The sequence below is a fragment of the Anolis carolinensis genome, chromosome 1, assembly GCF_035594765.1.
Source record: "Anolis carolinensis isolate JA03-04 chromosome 1, rAnoCar3.1.pri, whole genome shotgun sequence".
Lineage (NCBI taxonomy): Eukaryota > Metazoa > Chordata > Lepidosauria > Squamata > Dactyloidae > Anolis > Anolis carolinensis.
The window spans coordinates 131,129,790-131,152,053 of record NC_085841.1 but is presented as its reverse complement, the minus strand read 5'-3'; the positions used below and the strand labels follow the sequence as shown (position 1 = coordinate 131,152,053).

General features: G+C 37.1%; 1 protein-coding gene across 26 annotated transcripts in view; it reads right to left on the bottom strand.

Annotated features, from left to right (window-relative positions):
* The window catches only part of dst (dystonin), a 448,648-nt gene that overhangs the window by 149,530 nt on the left and 276,854 nt on the right, over window positions 1-22,264 (bottom strand). For 15 of the 26 annotated variants that reach the window (XM_062982326.1, XM_062982385.1, XM_062982334.1 and 12 more), the window contains 6 exons: window positions 18,124-18,258; window positions 13,359-13,447; window positions 12,048-12,183; window positions 5,512-11,004; window positions 5,043-5,192; window positions 3,684-3,899 (listed from right to left, as the gene is read on the bottom strand). In XM_062982326.1, the coding sequence (XP_062838396.1) occupies window positions 3,684-3,899; window positions 5,043-5,192; window positions 5,512-11,004; window positions 12,048-12,183; window positions 13,359-13,447; window positions 18,124-18,258 (6,219 nt within the window). Of the gene's footprint in view, window positions 1-3,683; window positions 3,900-5,042; window positions 5,193-5,511; window positions 11,005-12,047; window positions 12,184-13,358; window positions 13,448-18,123; window positions 18,259-18,364; window positions 22,019-22,264 lie in introns of those variants that run through there. The other 11 variants (XM_062982357.1, XM_062982367.1, XM_062982359.1 and 8 more) reach the window with 2 other exon arrangements.

The following is a 22,264-nucleotide window of genomic DNA, read 5'->3' as shown; positions in this document are numbered from 1 at the left end:
TTTTTGTTTCATTAGGACAAAATCTACCAAAGACTGATCCTGGACATGAAAGCTACTCATCTTAAAGAGCACTGAGTCCGAGACTGTTAGAAATCACTGTGTTTGTGATATATGATGGCTGATTCAACCATGTGTATCACTTGATGTGGCTGCTATCAACTCGCTTTAACAGTAATTCAAAGTGCAATCCTATGTACATTTGCCTGAAGATAAGCAACACTGAATACTCTTTGCCTTCATCGCAAATGTGTGCTATAAATAATCCATTGATTTAAATTAATTTCTAATGGACTGGTTTGAAGTAGCTTGTACAAGATGAGTTTTTCCAATGTTGTTAATAGGCATGTCCGATCGATGAAAAAGATGTTTCAATTCTCGTTTCTAAAGTAGGGGGAGCCGGCGCTTCGATATAGAAACTATTTCTGGGTTTTTTTCCCCTCAAAAATTTCAGATATTTCCGAAAATTCCTAATGTTTCTAAATGTTTCTAAAATGGCGGATGCGCATGCACAATCGCCAAAAAAAAGCACCTGGGGGGGACTTTTACAGGGCTCTCCCACCCTCATTTCTTGAGCTATCCTGATCAAATTTGGTACAGTGGGAGAACACATTCAACCCTCCTAGCTCACCAAATTGCAGAAGGTTTCATGTATCCTCTGATTTTTGGCGAATTTTCATAGCTTTTATAATAAACTATTTTTTAATAATTGAAGAAACCTGTTCCTGGTTTGAAAGTTTTATTTCCTGTTCAATTGTGTTTTTTTCAATGTGAAAGTCCTTCTTCTACTTGTGTAACTTTGTTTCTGTGTCCGATTTTCCCTTTGTAATATTTTTAAGGAAAAAGGACACTGGAAATCAATGCTATGTCTTACAATGCGCTCCCAGAAGCCCCAAACCCAATGCCTTCGTTAGGAAATGTACCTGTGACCAAGCCAGGCAATGCTCAGGCACTGTGTGCAAAGGAACTTTGGAAACTAGAGATTCCCTTTGTAATATTTTTAGGAAAAAGGTCACTGGAATTCAATGCTATGTCTTGCTATATGCTCCCACAAGCCCCAAACTCAATGCCTTCCTTTGTTAATGTACCAGTGACCAACCTGGCCAATGCTCTGGCAAGGTGTGCAAAGAAACTTTGAAAACTAGAAATTCCCTTGTTATATTTTTAAGCAAGAAGGACACTGGAAATCAATGGTGTGTCTTGATATGTGATCCCACAAGCCTCAAAGGCAATACCTTGCCTTCCTTTGGTAAAGTACCTGTGAGCAAGCTGGCCAATGCCGTGGCAAGGAGTGCACAGATACTTTGAAAACTAGAAATTCCCTTGTTATATTTTTAAGCAAGAAGGACACTGGAAATCAATGGTGTGTCTTGCTATGTGATCCCACAAGCCTCAAAGGCAATGCCTTGTCTTCAATTAGAAATGGAGCTGTGACTGGAGTGCAAAGATACCTTGAAAACTATAAATTCCCTTGCTATATTTGTAAGCAAGAACTCTGGAAATCAATGTTGTTTTGGCTATGTGATGCCACAAGCCTCAAAGGCAATGCCTTGCCTTCAATTAGAAATGGAGCTGTGATCACGCCAAGCTATGCCCTGGCCAGGAGTGCAGATACCTTGAAAACTATAAATTCCCTTGCTATATTGGTAAGCAAGAATTCTGGAAATCAATGGTGTTTGGCTATGTGATGCCACAAGCCTCAAAGGCAATGCCTTCTTAATGAAATAGACTACTGATTCTGCAACAAATGTATGCTGTGATTCAGCAAGAACTATTCTTAATGAAATTGAAAGCTAGATAATTTTTTTTAATATGGAAAAAAAAACCTGGAATTCACAGCTCTATAGCTGAGCGCTACTCCAAATTAACACAGTCACGCACAAGAGAAGGAACCAGCAACAAAAGCTTAACCCTTTCTCCAAACCCCTCTGTGGGAACAGCCAGACCAGACCGGACCCCTTCTCCTTCTCTCCCTCAAGACAGGCTTGCTTGCTCTGCATTTGCAGACCACCACCCTCTCCGCGCAAAACCCATCCCAGAATGGCTCACCCGGGCTGCGCAATGGGTTTTTATGCCAATCTTCCACGTGGACGCAGAGGACCCTAGCCCCCACCTTTGTGTCCATCATGGAAGCTTCTGATTAGCCAGGGAGCGGCAGCCATGTTGGGCAGCAGCAGCCAGTTAGGCTGCGCTAAGCTCCCATTCAAGATAGGTTGCAGAAACAAAAAAATTTAAAAAAATATATTTAAAAAATTGGGGAAAAAAATTAACGAAACATTAAGAGACAATTAGAGAATGGACCAATGATGGTTCAAATTACATTGCCGGTTGCGCCGTGAGACAACGTCTCGGAATGCGTCTCAAAAAGCGAGAACAGTCTGATATAATTTCGATATAAGATTCAAAATGATTTTTGGGCATACCTAGTTGTTAATACAGAGGACAATGTAATCACTAATTCCTCATAAAAATTAATTATCAAATACATAAACTATTCAACAACTTTATGTAATATTTGACTCCTGTAACCATGGAGGACATGTTGCAGGACTTCATGTGAATACATGAAACCATGGGTAACAGTGAATCCAATATTTTTGAGCTCAGAGTCAAAATACAAAATTATTCCTATATCTACAGGAGATATTCCTCAACTTCACATGGATATGCAAAATGGAATAATAGTGAACCCTAATAAAATGAAAGACCTCCAGGACAGGAATACTATGAGCCACACTTGAGAACTAAGGAAATGCCTAGAAAAGGTATATTTTTTCAAACATGGATAGTAAGGATATTCAAAATGACACAGAATCTTTGTGTTTTCAGATCCCCCCCCCCCCCCGGTTCTGTTTTTGGGAAAATTCTTCCCAAAACAGAAACGGGAATTCGGGTTTATGTATTATGAATCTGAACAGTCCCTCTTCTAATCTTGCAGAATCTTCCCTAAATCAGAACAGGGGCACCCGAAATTCAAAATAAAAACAGAATGAAAACAAAATGGATTCGCACACCCCTAGGAAACCACAAATACTGCTCCTGTGAATATAGAGATAGCATTGTATCCTCCCTCCAAGGCTCACAGAGAGAAGCCATAGTAGTATAGGTGCAGCTTGTTCCCCTCAAGTGCAGGGCAACGTGAGAAGAGAGCTTCTCCCCTGAGACAGATGTGGACAACCCAGCTGTGGATAGCCACATCTCTCCTGATAAAGTAAGAGGGTGGAGGCTCCTTGTTCAATTGAGACAGGACTAGACAGCCAAGTCACACCTCTCCTAATGGAAGGTCCTTCCTTGGCTGTGACAAGTTCAGGGAGTCCAGCCAAGACAGGCATGGCCAGCCCAGCCACACTTCTATTACCGGAGGTTAGGTGAGACATGGACAGTCTGGCAGCACGACACAGAGCAACGCGCCTCTTCTGATGCAGTAAGAGGACAGAGGTTCCTTTCTTGGCTCAGACAGTGGTGCTGCTTCCCACCCCCCACCCCCCGCCATCTTCCTAAGGAAAAGGCAATAAGGAACTTCAGTCAGTACTGGCAGAAGTGAAACTGTGGGTACCAGTAATATCCAAGGTATGACTATATATTTTATTTAACTTTGTTCTAAGCTAATACACCAAGATTGAGCTTTTGGAGTGGGATAAGTTAAGAGCTATATAAATTTTAAAAAATGTCAAGAGTGTACCTACCATTTCAGACTCTACTCCTAAGACTATTTGCTTTGCTCGCTTTGAAGACATCTCACAGACCATCAAGAAATTATTTTCCAAACATTCATAGCTTTCTTTCAGATCTTGAAGTTGCTCTCTGGGAATATCCTTGTGCTGAAGTTTTAGAAACTCTTCTGCCAACTTCATATCTTTGCGCAAAATAACAGCAAAGCCACCAAGTCTTGACTCAAAGGACTACAAGCAAACAAATCTAAGGTTAAAATTTTGATTTTATAAAACAAATAAAGTTATAGATTTGAGAAAAAAAGTACAGTAAAGAAAGATGGATGACATTTCTTGGTCAATGAAAGTGAATGTGATGAACAGCACAAAATGCTAGACTTGAAAGGAGGCTCTGCATTGAAATCCCAACTCAGATTAAATCACACCATATGGCTTTGTAAACATGGGATAATTTCTATTATATTACCCTAGGCTTCTAGGAAGAAGGAAAAGAATATGATCCAAATGTCTCATGTTTTGTGAGAATATCATATCTTTATATACATTATGTGTCTCTAATCACTATCTGTCATTGTCCAATGTTCTCCTCCCCCCTCTCCACCACTGAAACACAAATACTGCTAATGTCATTTTACACGGTTTCATAGTCTGTTGTTTAAAGATTGATATTTGGGTAATGGGGACCATTGGTTGTTATGTCCTCTTGGAATGCTTTTGTTAACAGGCGTACATAGATATAAATGTTGTGAACAAATATATTCTCTCACTTTAAACCTGTCAGGGCCCTGAAATCAGAAAGGGTTCCTTACTCTTTTCTGTTACCTTTACAGGCACATGAAAATGCAAGAGAAGGCCTTCTTGGTGGCTGTTCCTAGATGTTAGAACTCACCTCTCGAGACTAGAGTGGTCATTTCATTGTTGTTCTTATGTCAAGAGGGGCAACATGACAGACTTTTGGTCATTTCCTCTTTTTAGGGGAAATGCTTTTTTATTGAGTGCTACAATGCTTTTTCCCTTTAAAATTTATTTTACTTTTTTCTAATGGATGTTTCAAGTTGTTTATAATGTTATAGATAGCTTAATTACATTTTAATTGTGCATGTTTTATCCATGCTGCATTTGTTCAATAGTGTAAGCTACCTTGAATTCTAGATAATAAATTAAGATGAGAAAGAGAAGGAGATGAGGAACTATTTTTTAGTATTCTTCCGAAATATATATCTAATTTACTGTGTTAACATACTGAATATTTGGCTGTTCAAGCTGAGCCTAAGCAAGTATTAGTTTGTTCAGAAAGTGGAATACAAACAAATAATTAAATATTTCTGTACCTACATTATCTATACAGTTCCTATACAAAGTCAATAATCTTACCTCCAATTGCTCAAGCTGCACTTTAAGGGCTTCTAAATCATTACTGATTGGCTGGAAATCATCCAAGAGAAATTTCATATCTTGAAACACTGTCAAGTGTCTTCTCAGATTTTCTGTATACCACAGACAAGGTTGCATACCACTATTTAGCTAAAATAGTATTGAAAAATGTCATTTTAGCATGCTTGCAACTAAACAACAGAGAAACAGCACATTTTCATTTCTATTCAGTTGTCCCAAAAAATCTCAATCTTTTAAAATATTCCTGGAGGCTCAATTTATTTATTCTTCTTTGTAATTTAAACATTTTGCCAACCAGGGGACATTTGTCAACTTGTGATAGGTGGTTCATAGCATATTGGTAATGTACATGCAATTGATTTTGCTAATAAGTGCACCCCTATCAAAATACACTAAATACATGCCTTTGACACAATTACAATACACAATTATAAGAGTTGCTACTTACCATGCTTCTTGTGTCAGATCCTGGTACAGATTCAGTCATTCCCATAATGTCATTAGAGTAGATGTTTGGTGGATGGACTGGTTGCTCAGCTTGGTGATGTTGTTTCAAGTTAAGAGTCTTACCAAATGCATCAGTATACGCTGCAGCATGTTCTGATTTCAATTCTAATGAATGTCCAGTCCCATCTAGGATGGGAAAAGTATGGTCAAGCTCAGAGGTTCTTTTCTCTGGATCTTTTCCACTCTGGACCACATCATCCACAGTCTCATGTGTACTTTCAGTTCGATTGCCATGGTCTTGCTTCAATATATCAAGGAGGAGGTCAGGACTTCTATTATCAATCCAAATATCTGGGGCAAAATTATATTCATTTGTATTTACACACATTTGAGTGGACATTGAAATAGTTCTACTGTCATTTGCATGTTTGATTTCAGATTGATTAGACTCCTCATTGTCATGATGTGTGTAATTAACCATTTTCAGTAAATTTTGCATTAAACCTTTTGTACCAATATAACTCAATGGTTCATCTTCACGCTTGTAATAAACACGGCCATCTTTTATACCGCTTTTAAATATATCTGTTATGCCTTCAGGTAATGTAGCTGGTATAGAGAAATGCACTTCTTGTTCCTTCACTGGAGGAAAATTAAGAAACACCATATCTTTCTGTGACAGTTGTATGCTTTTCTTAGGAGTTCTTAAGCTGCTAGGAGCAGTCCATGTTTCATCAGCTTTCTGCTTCATACAGTAGGAACTACCATCCACGGTGCTTAATGTATTATAAAACAAGCCTATTGCCTGATCCTTAGAACTTGTTTCATCTTTGTTACTTGCTTCATGCTCCTGTTGTGACATCTTGTTAAAGTCATATTTGGAGTTTTGGGTTTTATCATGATGCAGATCAGGGTGGACACCACCTTCTCTTTTTTTAACTAACACAGGCTCTGGAGGAACTGATGGTAGAGATGGCAACAGCTGGCAATTCAATTCTCTTGGATTGTGCTCTCCCTTATTGTTTCTGCAGCTAATGGCATCTAGATCTTTTCCATTGTCTTGAGGTTTTGTAAGGTGCAATGTATTATTCTCTCTCAATTCTAATATATCTTTGGCTTTGACATTTTTTGCACTTTGTTTTAAGTAAGTGGAAAGGCCAAAATCCTCCACATGGTCCACTGATTCATTAGTAGGAAAGCCATTTGAATGCATGCCTGATTTTGTTTTGTCTGATATTTGGTCAATATTTGTTGTTCCATCACATGGGGGAATATCATTGTAACCATTTTTAATGTCTGGTGTGAAAGACTCACCCAGCTTTCCATTTAGAATACACACCCCATTATTATCTTGTTCTGGAGTTCCCATTCCTAACTGTGGCTTATTAGTAATTGCTTGTACCAGTGCTCCACCATTAACTTCCTGACTTTTCTCATTATTAAAACATGGCATTAATATGTCATCATGAAATTTAACTTTGCTGTGATCAGTATGTAAGTTGTTTTGAGGAGGAACGTCTGGCTCAACCTGCTTATCATCTGTTCGTCTTGTATCCTTTAATGTTGCACCATTGGTTATACATAATGGAGGGATTTGACTTTCCATGAAAGATTCATGATCCTGATCACTGTCTTGCAGTATTTCATCTTTACATTTACATGATAGGCTATAAATAATTTCTTTAGTAGCATCAGGTTTATTTTGGTTTTTGGAAGCACTACAGTTTTCAAAGCAGGGGAAGCCATCTTTTGACTCCACGTGCAAATTATTTTCCTGATAAATATTCTTGTCTGAAAGTTGTTTTCCGTTGTCTCCAAAACACTGTGCTCCAATCTTTTCAGCATGGCACTGAAAATAATGCATTTCCATCACATCCTCATCCACATCTGTGGTATCAGAAGTATCATAATCAAAATCAACATAATCATAACCTTCAAAATCGTCCTCATCTCCACTATTTTCTCCCTCAATATTATTAGTATTTTCCTCATAATCGCTATTCCCACTATCCATGCATAAGCTTTCATATTCACTCCCATCAGAGTCACCTTCCTTCATTCGGATTTCCTCATGCCCAACTCTTTGATTTTCAGCTTCCTGTAACCTTTCATGGGAGATGTCATTTCCTTCACTATCATCACTTCCTTTTTTCTGATCTTTCTTTTCTACATCTCCAGTACCTTCCACCTTATCTTGAGTATCTAGTAGCCATGCATTGAAAGCTCCAACATTTATAATTTCAAAAATCTCTGTGTCATTTGATTCACTAAAGCACAGAATATTCTCCTCATTGTCATTCAGGTTAACCTGAGAATATTTTGGACCTCTGTGAACTGGCTTTTCTGCTGCTACTTTTATGGCTTCCTTGGTAGGCTCTGGAGTAACATCTTTACTGTTGTTCATTTTTGCCAAGTTACAGACCTTTCCATTGTTATGATGGGTCTGTGTAGCGTCATAAGTTTCACTGACATCTTTATGCAAAGTTGTATGACACTGCCCTGTACTGTCTTTATAGTCACCGTCATTTTCTGGCTGTGAAATAATGTTGCTTCCCTCCAGAATCAAGCTGCCAAGTGCAACTCCTGGTTGATAGTCACCCAGAGATAGCTCTTTATTCTTCATTCCAGTATCAACTTCCAGAGATGTTCTGGGTTCGCTCTCAGGAGTGATGTTAATAGATATTTCATCAGAAAATTCAAAACTGACTGCAGCTATGAACTCATTGTTTCTATCAATGACATCTTCCAGGGGAAGTCTTTGAATTGGCATAGTGGATTTATCATCTTTATTTTTCAACAATAGATTCCTATCAAAATTGGTATGAGATGTACTGTGTAAATCAGCTGGCTCTATGAGCTGCTGACTGTTTCTGGTAATAATAAGTTTTTCCATATATTCCCTATTTTCAATTTCCATCCGCTGTTCCTTTAATAATCCATTGATCAAACTCATATTGTCTTCATATAATGAATTAATATCAGGAGAATCCTTTTCTAGCACTGGCATACTCTGATTATTTTGAACTGTACTATGTGGTATATGACATGCTTCTAATGATGATTTATCTTGCACAGTAAATCTATCTGCAGTGTCTTTCAATGGTGGATTGACATATTTTGTAAGATCTTGTGGTAGTCTACCATTAATGTAATGGGAATCTTTTGGTGGGCATGCATCATGTAGTATAGGACTGTCTTCTAGCGGTACATTACTGTTTGTATCAATAAAAGCTTGCAAAGGACATCCACTGTTCTTATTATAATTATGAAGCAAAGGAGCATTATTAATTTCTGGCTGCAACAACCCATCTGTAGTATAAGGCTCCAAATCTTCCTGAGTCCGTGTTTTTAAAAGTTTATTGCCATGTTCCAGAGTACTATTGCAAAACTCCTCTTTTACTTCATCTTCCATCAATACAATTTCTTCTTCAGTCTGAAAATTATGACACTTGCCTCTCTGTGAAACAGAGATGCCTTGTGCTTTTCCTTCAGTATTAATATCTGGGAAATGACTAGCATCTAAATGGTTGTCTAAGATGACTGACATAATGTTTTCTTTCTCCTTGACTTTCCCTTCTTCTAACACACCAATATTATGTTCATTTATTATTGAAGGATTGCTTTCCTGAAAATAATTTGAGGGGCAACCCCTTACTTCATCACTTCCAGCATCTGTTTCCTTAGTTATGTTTTCCCCTATTTTCATTGGTATTTCTTCAGAAGATTCTAGCAAACTTTCTGTTTCATGTTTCCCCTTTGCATTGGTTGCCTCTCCAAATTTCGTTTCCTTTTTGGAAAATAATGTATCTGTAAGATATTCTGATGTATCTGAAACACCAGTTACAACTGATAAATTATTTTCCTTTAAATGCTTGCTGTTCTGGTCATCTTTGTGAAATTCCTTCTTCTTATCATCCCTAGAAATGTTTTGGATGCCTGTATCTTGGATTAAATCATTGCCAGTGATAGAACTATTTTTAGAGTTTTGCTCATGATCTGGTGATTTTGGGTTTATACAGAAGTCACAAGATTGTCCTTCTATCCCATCTGTATTATATTGGGAACTACTGCCATCCCTTAACCACTTGACAGTTTCGTTTAAGTCACCACAATGCAAAAGAAGCCTGTGGCCCGAATTAGCATCCATATAGCTATTTATCATTAGGTAAGACATGAATAGCTTTTGAGCTTGTTGAAAGTGGTGTTGCTTTGGATCACTGGTACTAGTACTATCTATATCCCTGCTTTGCTTGTGCAGGAAAGATGGATGGAGTTCGCAAGATGAAAACCATCTTGCAGCTCTCTTCAAAGGGAATGGTAGATCATCCATATTTGGCATTTCATCAGGCAGTGTAAGATTACACAAAATTGATGATGTGTAGCTATCTATGATTCCTTGCTGGGCAGCATTCTCCAAGCTGATCACTTCACATGTTTCTGGAATATAAAGAGCTGCTATTTTCTGCCTCCCATTTAGAATTTTGCAGGCCAACTCATTAGTAATCATGTCTTGATGCAAGGAGGTGGATATAGGGAAGATTTCACCATTGTGTGGCCAGAGGAGGCCAACAAAGTTTCTCTGTGCCTCAAGCACCAGCAGTGCACTCCTAGAGGAGATCAGGTTGCATTGTACAGCTTCGTCAACAGTCAACCGTTTTGATGAGTTTGGACATTGGATCCCACCTGTCTGAACCTGGTGAGTCAAAACAGCACAAGCAGTGTCTTGATCAATCAGCCCTTCTCCCATTGCCTCTTCAACAGTCATCCGGTGTCCCGAGTGAGGATGGATGATACCCCCAGAAAACAGCTGAGCACCTAACAGCCTGAACATAGTTTCCCTTTCTATGAGTCCTTCATGAGCTGCTCTCAAAACAGTTATCTTCCTTCCAGATTTTAGCATTATCCGCCCTCTTTCTTGAGGCATCACAGGTAAAAATCTCAAGCTTGTTTTTTCATGTATAACAGTTCTGTCAAGCAACTCCTCAAGGGAGAGCCTTTCAGCAGTGTTGGGATCAATGAGATCTCTGCACATGTCCTGTCGTTCTAGAAGTTTGGTATATAATGCTGCAGAAATTAGGTTCTTCTGAAAAGCGTGGTGCACAGTCAAATGTTCTTCTGTGCCTGGTATACTTATATGCCCTGTGGAAAACTGGATTTCAAGAATTTTAATAGCCAAAGATTCTGAAATTAAACTCTTTTCCAAAGCAGCAACTACTGGGTGTGGTGTCAACTGCAGTTCTGAAAGGACTGACTTGGCATTCTGCAAATCTTGTAGCTGCATTACAGCTTGGTCATCAACAAGTCCATTAGCTTTTGCTTCTTCAAGGTCAAAACCCTTTCTCAGAGTTGGTGAAATTAAGCCTGATAAAATGAGCTGGGCCTGAAGTAATTGAATTCCAGTGTCATAGTCAAGAAGTCCTTTATAAACTGCCTGCAAGACTGAAAACTTCTCTCCGGTGGTCTGATCAATGATGCCAGCTATAACTTTGTCCACCTAAAAGAAGAAATATATGATTTTTCAATGTTTTATAAATTGTAACAACTCGAATCTTTGAAATTTAATATTCATCCATATACAACATAAAATTACTTACTTACCAAGGTTGGCTCAAAACTGTGAATGTTAGCAGTTCAATGCAGGAATGATCTATGTCAGTGATTCAACAGCAAACAGTGTGATAAAAGACTGGAGCACAACATGCATCAGTGAATAAAAAGCCTATGTTCTGCATACATCAACATGGTTAGTGAAAGATAACAGAATCAATGGTCATATAGTGAGCAGAGAGAACATGTACCTGGAAGGCAAACTTTCATGCTAACTCTGTGCTTTGTGAGAGCTTTGGTTATTCTGAAAACAGTAAGTGGAACAAAAACACACATGCTATTCATGTTTACAGCATACAGCACTTGTAGACACACATCCAAACAACAAGAGTCAAATATTGTATCCACTTGAACGGATGGCACCTGGTTTGCACTGAAAATCTTCAACTGGGAGCAACTTTAAAAATTTTATGCACAGTAATCCCTATATTTGCGGATATTTTGCAAATCCTCTAATAGGTAAACAGTGGACATTAATTGCAGATAGAAATGAGCCTGGATTCCAAATTTATTTTGGCTTATAAACCAATGAACTTTCGAAATATAACTTGTATAACATATGGAATTTTCATGTGGTATCATGTCTTTAAAGAGCAGAAATTTTGATGGGTTTCAAAGCATGGTAATTAAAAAGAAGGGTTAAGTGATGTATGGTTCTTCACTCTTAGTTCATGCAATGCATAACGTAGAAAAGTCTGTCCATACATTAAATCTCAGTATTTTCACTTATACACATCCAGCAATACTCTGAATTAGATACACAATTAGATTGAAAGCTGACAGTCAACAAATTCTTATTTTGATTTTATAATACACACAATTCAATGCAGTTTTGGTTTTTTTTAATGTTAATAAAATTCCACAACCATGCAATAAATCAAACTCAGAACATATTCCATAGCTAGGAATATAACTCAGACTATGGGATACCTTTTCATCCATTCTTTCATCATCTATATTTTGTTCCTCCTGCAACTGTTTCAAATCTTCATTGGATAATAGTTTATAACCTTCTTGCAGGGACTTAACATGGTTTTCCATTTCATTTTTCTCCTCCTCTGTCATTCTATGGAAAAAATAGATAAGTGTGGATGTGTTAACAGTTTACAAACATTTAATGGATTCTTGTGAATCTTGACATACTGAGATGCCCACATTTGAAAAAATCAGTCACCACAATATTTATTTCACTATTTTTCACACAACACATTTATGCAGCAGATACTGTTATAGGCAAAATCCTAATACTTTAGTATTAGCAACAAATAAATGAAACCTCACTGGTTTTGTGTAAAAGCATTGTCAGGGGCTGCGAAAAGTTTTGGAAGAGCGTCTTGAAATGCAACACATCTTTCAAAAATGTGCAAAAACCCTCCTATGTTGCCAATTGTGAAATTCCCAATTCCTCCATGTAAGACTGAAATAGGAAATATTTATATTGCTAGTCCAACGTGATGTAAAACCTAAAGAAATCAAGAACCTACTGCAGTTCAGTAGACCATGAAAAACCCAACTCACAGTTCCAAGACCCATCTACAGGGAAAGCCTACTTGCCTTTTAAAGACAAAGACTGTCTCAGGCAACTTTTCACTGGAAGAGAATAGCAGATGGTAGGTGCTACAGTTAAGAAGATTTCAGCTTACATTTCTATTAACCTAACTGCATAACAGACAGAAGACTAGCCTAAATGCTCTGTATTACATTAATGAATATGGTGAGGGTGAGGGTGTCATATATAGGAAAATTGCCTACACATGATGGTCAAAATCCTGTAGCTCCACTGCCATGGTTAATACAAACATCCAGTTGTGATTTCAAAACAAGCAAAAGTATAATTTAAAGTTTCAGAGCTCTTATATCTGGAGCCTACCCACAGGTTCTGTATACCTCAAAATTCAATGTTACTACTAATGATAACTCACAAGATTTCTCTTTTCACCCTGGCAGTAATTAAAATGGGGATGCTCTTAGCAAACTCAATTTTATTGAATCTAAATTTTAAAACCATTGTTTATATTTAATACAGTATATTGTATTTTAATACTGAATATTAATAAGCAAGTTTTACATACCAATTACTTCATGTAGTACTTTTATATTGTTTTATAGTGCTGCACTTTTATATGGTATTTTTATTTGTATGTGGCCTATGGTTGAAGTATAATATTAATCTATTAATCAGAAATAGTACCTCTAACTTCAAAACAGTGTTAGTGTGTCTAATAACCATAATAAACTTACTTATCGCCATGTTTTGCTAAAAATGTTTGCGTTGTTTGTAAAGCTTCTGATATCTGTTCTTTCTTCATAGATAAATCATCAGCAGATATCTGGGGGGGGGGGGAAAGGAAAATATTCAAGTTTGCACAAGTGCAATCAACAAATATATGTAAGCAAGAGACATAAAATATAGTCTACTCTGAAGCAAATACAAAGCTTAATTATTACAAAGGGATCGGTGAGTGTGAGCATTTCAATATTGGGAAAGGACATACATTGCATTTATTATAAGCAAAGCTGTGCGTCTCTGCTCAGAAGAAAGCCTGAACTCTGAGACTGAATGGACTTCCTCTACAGCAAGTACACTAAGGCTGGAATCCTACACCCAGTTAGTTGGAAATAAGCCTCTGAACTCCAAGAGTTATTTCCAGGAAAGCCTAAAGAATGACTCTATAGAAAATATTCTCAATTTGTCAGTCTTATATGTAACATGATTGATTTTGCATACAAGCTGATAGATACATGCTAGTATCAATTATTTAGTTTGTTTATTTATAGCTTGCCTTATAACCTAGCCTATTATATTAGGTTAAGAACAACTTGGGCAGCCGGCTTTATTTTTTCTAAGAGTGCTTTCCTATTATTAATACACCTTGCAATTGCAGATGCCTCTGAGTTGCTATCATATTAAATATTGGGTAATTCAAAATAATGTATTGCTTGACTTAATCTGTGGATTTGTTTTGTGGGACAAACAAAACTAGTTTATATTGATTTTTTTGTCTTATTACAAGACAGAGATTTCCAAACAATATCAGACAAAACTTTCCCTAGATCAGATGAAATAAATGTATATTTTATCATATGTCATCAGAAGTAGCAATGTAAGATTAAAATGATGAGAATCAATGTTGGCTAGGTATGGATTTAAGCAGAAGGAAAGATATGAACAAATGCTCCTTCATATGCCTTCAGATCTTGAAGGATGTATACAAAGAAGTATCTTATGCTTCTATGAACCTTTTAAGATTTTCAGAGGAAGGCTTTCTCTATGTCCTTCCACCATCACAGGTGATTTGGTGAGGGCGAAGGAGAAGCCTTCTCTGTGGCAGATCCCATCTTCTGAATCCCCCCCCCCCCCCCACACACACACATGAGTATATATATGCTTGCCTCCTCCTGTCTACTCTCTTTGCCTGAAAACTCAATGTTACATCTAACTGCAGGCAAAGAGTTTTTTATTTAGGCAGACCTCTAGATTTTAGGTTATGGTGGAAAAAGGATTTTTGTATTGGAGTGTGTTAGACTGTTATCTTTTCACTATGTTTTATTGTGCTTTTAACAGTTCTAGTTTAGTGTTTTTAATATAATACAGTAAGGAAGGATATGTTCCTAGATCTCTCTTAGCTTTTGTAACATGTAATAGTACTCCTGTCTACAAAACTTATGAATCTCATTTTACAAGTGTGCAAATTATGGTGCTACTGCAAAAAGAGGCCACAGGTTGCCTTCACTTTTCTTCCCTGAACAGATATTATGATAAGGGAGATATTTTTTCTTTTAATACAAAGGATAAATATGTATTTAATACATATTCCTCTAAGTCAGTGGTTCTCAACCTGGAGTCCCCAGATGTTTGTGGCCTACAGCTCCCAGAAATCCCAGCCAGTTTACCAGCTGTTAGGATTTCTGGGAGTTGAAGGCAAAAACAACTGGGGACCCCAGGTTGAGAACCACTGCTCTAAGTACTCTAAATACAACAGATCCTGTCTGATCTTGGAAGTCATGAAGGGTCAGCCCTGGTTAATATTTGGTTGGGTGACTGCCAAGGAATACCAGCTGCTGTAGGCTATATTTTAGAGGAAAGAAATGGCAAACCATCCCTTCAGTACCCCTTCAGTACCCCTCCTATTAAATTCATAGGTTCGCTCAATTAAAACAATTCTTAACTAAATGTGCTACAGATACATCAAGTCAGATACATCAAGTCAGCAAGGCAGTTATCATGCAACCCTCCAAATGTAAATAATTACATTACAAATTCCATCAGTCCATGACACCATAGCACTGGTCAGCATACATTATGATGCCTCAAATGTTAGACCTGTTTCTGGGTATATTTGACCTGCTGATTCCAAAAATGGCACCAGTTTTCCCCTATCAGCTCTAGTTTTGAGATACAGAACATATGCCATATATCAGTCTTTATTTGCTCACCCATAGAAAATCATGGTAACATTATCTAAGAAACTAGAGCTGATGCGGTCTATCCAATGAATTTTCTGCATCAGTGCCTCAAAAAACCTCAGGAAAAGGCCTAAAAACCAAGACATCAACAATTAGACAAAAATGTTGGGCTGTATACTCAATAGTATGGAGTGCAGGGAACTCTGGCCCAACAGCTGGAGGTATCATGCAAGCTGGCACTCTAGAGAAACAACGAAAGGGCTAGCTCTAATGTAGACTCATAATCTGATTCTGTGACTTTTATAGTAAACCTTTACTGAAGTAAGATATAGTTCCCCAATGTAGTACACCCAAAATTACATAACATGATATTGAACAAAAAGTATATATGTGCAATCCTAGTTCTTGTATCCACTGAAAGTGATCATTCTCCAGTTGACATACATGTAAGTCTTCCTCCTCACCTTTCTGTACAACTCTTATTGGAATGCAGCCTTTGTACGGTGAATTGTACCATTATGCAGAAATGGCCAGTGTGTATGTCTCTCTCTCAGTTCCTATTCCTTACAATGCTTAAACTCTTGGTATGCGACAGCACAATTTTTTATCACCTATGGTTAGGATACCAGAGTTTATTTTAATAATCCTCAAGAAAACTGATCTGTATGTCATAGTGTAATCACTTGCACAGTACTTAAATTGGTTCTCTCATGAGAAATAGGCACTGGATCTATTCTGCTCCCAGTAAATTTGATCCGCTTTAAGAGGGGACTTATAACCAAAGCTACAGAACTATTGTTTGGTCACATTTGTCTGTCATAACAATAAAATGTTTCATTCATTACTGATATTTTTTTTCTACAACTAATGCAACCAGATAGTTATGAGTCTCAACAGTATGCTCTCTTTATATATGTTCCATATATGTAGCATTATATGAAAATGTAGCTGATGAGAGGAAGAATATTTTTAAGTATTATTGAAAAAGAACAATTGTAGTACCCTGTTTCCCCTAAAATAAGACATCCCCAGAAAATAAGACCTAGTAGAGGTTTTGCTGAATTGCTAAATATAAGGCCTCCCCCGAAAGTAAGACCTAGCACTGTTTGTGTTTGGAAGCATGCCCACCGAACAGAACACCAGAGCATGCAGGTTTGGTAAATGTATGTACCATAGATTGTTGTACATGGAAATAATGGTAGTAACAAGAAATTCTTGATAGGATTCACAATTTGTCTGGTTATGCTGGTTTGTGATGACAACTACTGTACAGTATATAATAAATGTTCATTTCTTTGTTCAACAAAAAATGTGAATTCTTCTTCATGGAAAAATAAGACATCCCCTGAAAATAAGACCTAGAGCATCTTTGGGAGCAAAAATTAATATAAGACACTGTCTTATTTTCGGGGAAACACGGTATCATCTATGTTCAAGGTGACAACCATGTTGACTTCCCAATGCTGCTTGTCAGCCATCCTCACCATTGGCAATGCTGTCCTGTTTGAATTTGCACCTAAAAGATCACATGATTTCTACTCCAATATAAGCTACATTTTATTTTGCCAGACAAGTGCTAATTATATATTCTTTTCAGAGTTTGATTTGTAGGCCATAAAATCTTATCATGTCTTTATATACTGATGCATAATGGGTGTGTATTTTCCCCACTTTGCTTGGAAAAAGTTACTTTTTTATGGAGTATACCTCTCAGAAGGTGTCAACTATTTGGAATAGGTAGTCCAGAAATATTTTTCCAAGCTCTGCCTGCTTCCTTGAATATCCACACACATGGCAGGGGTGGGCCCTTAGGCCACATTTGGAGCTCAATCCTATTATCATTCGTCCAGAGAACCTGGACTTTTCTCCTAACCAGAAAAGGATTGACCACTTTTCATGGAAGCCTTCGATAACAACTGACCATTTAAATAAGTTACAGAGTCTTTGTCATCGCTGAACATTTTTTTAAAAATCTTGTTTTTCAAAACTAGAAGTAGGCTTCCATTTTTTGCTAGTCTACGTGGCCCCTCAGAGCGTCACAGGGACAAAATTACTCCCTGCCACCTTGACATATAACATTTGAACTAAATTTGAGTAAATTAGTGCTTAAAATACAATGTATGCAAATCTGAACTGTGTGATTCATTTTCTTTATCAAAAAATTCAGCACAAAAGATGATTAATTTATTATATCTTTATACCAACATGTGTGCATGAAAGAACATTATGCCCACACAGAGATATCTAGAGCACGGTGAAGGATACTTGGTGGTAGAAAACATCATTCTCACACTCACAAGTTGAGAAAGGGGAAGGGAAAGCATTGTTTGAATATGGTGTTTATTTCTAAACTTGGATGTCACTTTCAGAAAAATATTTAACATATTTAAAACTACTGCTATGAATATATCTTTTAAACACCTTTAAACCAATTAAGATCATTTCTGAGTCCAACACAGAACATACATAGCATGCTCTTTGGTTTCTCTTTTTTATGCGTGTCAGTCATATTTGCCTCTTTAGCAGACTCAAAGTACAGGGCCAAACAAAGCAGGCTCATGCAACAATTGTTATGTATTCTCAAGCAGAATTTTAATACCTGTTTCTTAAGTAAATCTGCTTTTTCAGATCTTCCTCCACCACCTTCTCTGAGACTCTTGGTGACATTTGATACCCATTTCAGTAAGTCCCCAGCTTTTTCAACGTGTTCCTTCTTTTCTTCTTCTACTGACTTCTGATGAACAATCAGTATTGTAAAAAAGGGTGTTTTAAACTGCCATGACATTAACTTTTAGCCACACAAATTGTACAATAATCTCAAAAGCTTTCTATTAAAGATACCAGGTTTAGAAAAGCTTTATTTAGTTTAAATCCATTAATCACCATATCATTCTGATACATGATTTTAATGGCTAATAACTGTTTAAAGGCATTAACCAAATTATTCATTTGAAACATCTGCAAAAAAAGTCAAAAGAGTAGTTATGATGCATACTGACAAACACAGATATATACAGCTGATCAAATCCACATGATAGAAACCTCTCATCCACCACTGCACCATAATGATTTAAATAATTATTTCTAATGCCTTTGCATTATATGTACACCCCAATGTAGATAACATGATATTGAAGAGGTTACCAAATTTTAGTAATGTATAATACTCAAAAGCTTTGTTCTCAACATAATATTTGAAATGTTTATCACTTTAGATAAATGAAATGTCAAGTGAGAATTATAGTTTTAACCATTTCACAGTCATATGGCTTCAAATGAATGACATCCCCAAATCATGTGAAGAATCATGAGACAAAATGTGAAACACAGAAGTCATCAGTTTTCTCTGATATGCTTGTCTCCCCTCAGTTTTAAAGTCATCTAACATAGGATGCAATTTCAAAGAGACTTTCAAGGGAGCAAGGCCATTTATCACAATGGGTAATACATCAGTGTAAAAAAAGGCTTATATTTCCACTGTTTTAAGACATTTAAGAATCTGTACCAGATTCCGTATCACTCAAAACCAGACACCTAGAAACAAGCATTGTTTTCAAGTATGTTTATTTTTGACCCTGGACTTTGAATCCTTGCAGATTTACACACATTTGGTTATCACATAAATACAGTAGAGTCTCACTTATCCAAGCCTCGCTTATCCAAGTTTCTGGATTATCCAAGCCATTTTTGTAGTCAATGTTTTCAATATATCGTGATATTTTGGTGCTAAATTCGTAAATACAGTAATTACAACATAACATTACTGCATATTGAACTACTTTTTCTGTCAAATTTGTTGTACAACATGATGTTTTGGCGCTTAATTTGTAAAATCATAACCTTATTTGATGTTTAATAGGCTTTTTCTTAATCCCTCCTTATTATCCAAGATATTCGCTTATCCAAGCTTCTGCCGGCCCGTTTAGCTTGGATAAGTGAGACTCTACTGTATGAGCACAACATAGCACTCATTTGCAGCTGATTTCAGTGGGAAAGTTATTATGCTTGCTATAATACTTCAAACTGATGTTTGAAGGATTGGGTTTCATGTTATGTTGATATGAACATAATAAGACATGCTGTTTGACTGCAGAAGATTTTTTTAAAATATGGATAGTACATCTCCTTGTAGCCCATCCTCAAAAACAAAACAACACCTTTACTATAAAACATTCCTATCATAATGCACCCAAGTTTAGCTTTTTATACACATAAAGCTGCTGATATCTCTTTTATAAAGCAGGAGTGCAATCCAGTTATAGTTTGTGCATGTAAGTCCCATGATTTCAGAATGACGCAGACAAAGTATCATCTTCAATCATCCATTGGAATAAATGAAAGAGAAATGTTTATGCACTATGGTTATAATGGACTGTACTAAATCATGCAGAATACCATACACAGACAAAGTTGACAAGCTCTGCTCTATTTGGAAATCAGTCTCAATTTTCCCAGAAATCCTCTATTATAAACCAAAAAAATTCTAGGGAATAATTTCTATAAAGCAGATTGTTCACATTACTGCAGAACAGAAACCCCTGGCTATTTCTAGGAAAGTCAATATAAAATTACAGCCTCAAATTGTTAAATTATCACTGTGTAGAAAAATACAGGCTAGAAATCCCAGAGGAAATTAGCTCAGCTGCTTCTAATAATCGTAGCCCTGTGTGGCAGTCAAAAACTGCTCGTTCAAGAGCCTCTTTATATGTCAATTTCCTTTTTGTGTTAGGGCATGTAATACTTTTTAGGTAGAATTTGTCATCTTTCATCTTTGTTGCAGTAACAGCATCAATTACACCATTTTTAATTGCTTCTTCCATTGATAATCTAGCATGAGATTTAGGATCTATCAGTCCACCAGTCAGATGCTGATACTCCAGGCAGCGAGTGCCCATTTCTTTGTCCAGGACATGTACGTTAATAGCTTCAGTAACTGACATAATACTTTTTGTTATGGGATGGATAATCCCAGTAAAAGCTAATTCACATTGCTTAATGTGCTTAGCAGATGTCTCATCAATTAGCTCTCTTTGCAAGGCCTCTGATACACAATATCTCTTCCCAGTAAAGGGATCAATTATACCTCCAGTACTGGCTTGTGCTTCAAGGCATCTCAATGCTGTGGTTCTATCCATCAGGTTTCTGCGGGAAGCTTTAAAAATAGGCATCCTTTCATTTGTCTCAGACAACCATACACCAGCAATAGGACTGTTCAAGTCTGTACGTGGTTTGGAATTGCTCAACAAAATGTCACCAAACTCACTGGCTGTTATTTGACCTTCCTTGTATTTACTAACCAGTATTCTGTCCACTTTACCATCAGCTAATGCCTCATCAATATTGAACTGCATTCCAGTTTTCAGATCTGTGAGCACAAGGTAAGAGTTGCCTTGGGAATCAAAGCATGTTGATTCTTTCCACTGAAATTCCTGTGCAGATAACTCAAGGTAGGCATTTTTGTCAATCAGGCCCTTTTTGTAGGCCTCATATGAGGTCATTTCAGCTCCTGTTTTAACATCAATGACAGATATTTTATGAATTTTTTCTACTGATGGAGTAGTGATTTTTCTTTGCCCAACAGGAAGTAGAAAGCATTTGCTATCTAGATCAAGCAAACACAGTTTCAGCAAATCACTATAATACATGGTCTGCTTATTATTAGGATTCTGGAAGCTTTTTTTATTACTGGATGGTTCATGTAAAAATTTCAGAATGGTGTTATTCAGCAAGCCCAATTGTACTGCAGCCTCAGGAGGGATACGGACACTCCTCACTGGGTCAATAATTCCTCCACTTGCAAGCTGAACTTCAAGAATATTTTTCCCTTTTTGCCTCTCCAATAAGTTGGTTTCAATTGCCTGATATACAGATAGTTTTTTCCCAGAGAAGATATATCCTAAAATGGCTTTTTCTGCCTCAAGAAGCCTGCTTTTGTAGTCTTGATCAACAAGTCCCTTGATGACTGAATCATCAACAGAGTATTTTTGACCTGTTGTAGGGTCAATGATAAAACCAGTGACAGCCTGAGCTTCTAACAGTCCTACTGCTGAAGATCTTTCAATGACTCTTTGCTTAGCTGCAGAAGCAAACGACATCTTGCCTTTGCTAGTTTCAATGTACAATCCCGCTATGGCAGTAGGCTTTGTTAAAAATGTCTCAAGAATTTTTTGAACCTCAGTTACGGATTTCTTCCCTGTATGAAGCTGTTCAGCAGTGCTCATGTCTAGAAGCTGGACTTCAATCAGCTGCTTGGCAGTTACATCGTGTCGGAGACCTTGAAATGTTATATTATCATATTCAGGAGGAATTATATCAAGCTCCTTGGCTTGCTTTGCCTCTAAGATAGAACTCCTCTTTGATGTATCTTCATTCCTAAATGCTTCTGATGACCTGTATCCCTCAAGGAATCTTCCTTCCTTTCCCAAGTTCTTGCCATTCTCTTGAATTAATGCATTCATGTCAGCATGTACACCATACTGCTTGTTGTTCACTATCTGCAAATAGGAATTTTTTGACATTATGAAGGATATTATAATTAGAAGTAGTAGTATTATCGATCTGTCCCACAGGAATGTAGAATCTGAATAAAAACACCATGAATCAGCTATATTTATTAGCGTTGACAATATGGGAGGCATTTGAAGAGTAGAATGATAGAATCATAGAGTTGGAAGAGACCACTCAACAAAGTCAAAGTAAATGCAAAGTGTTTAAGAGTAAAGGCAAAGTGTTTAAAAAGA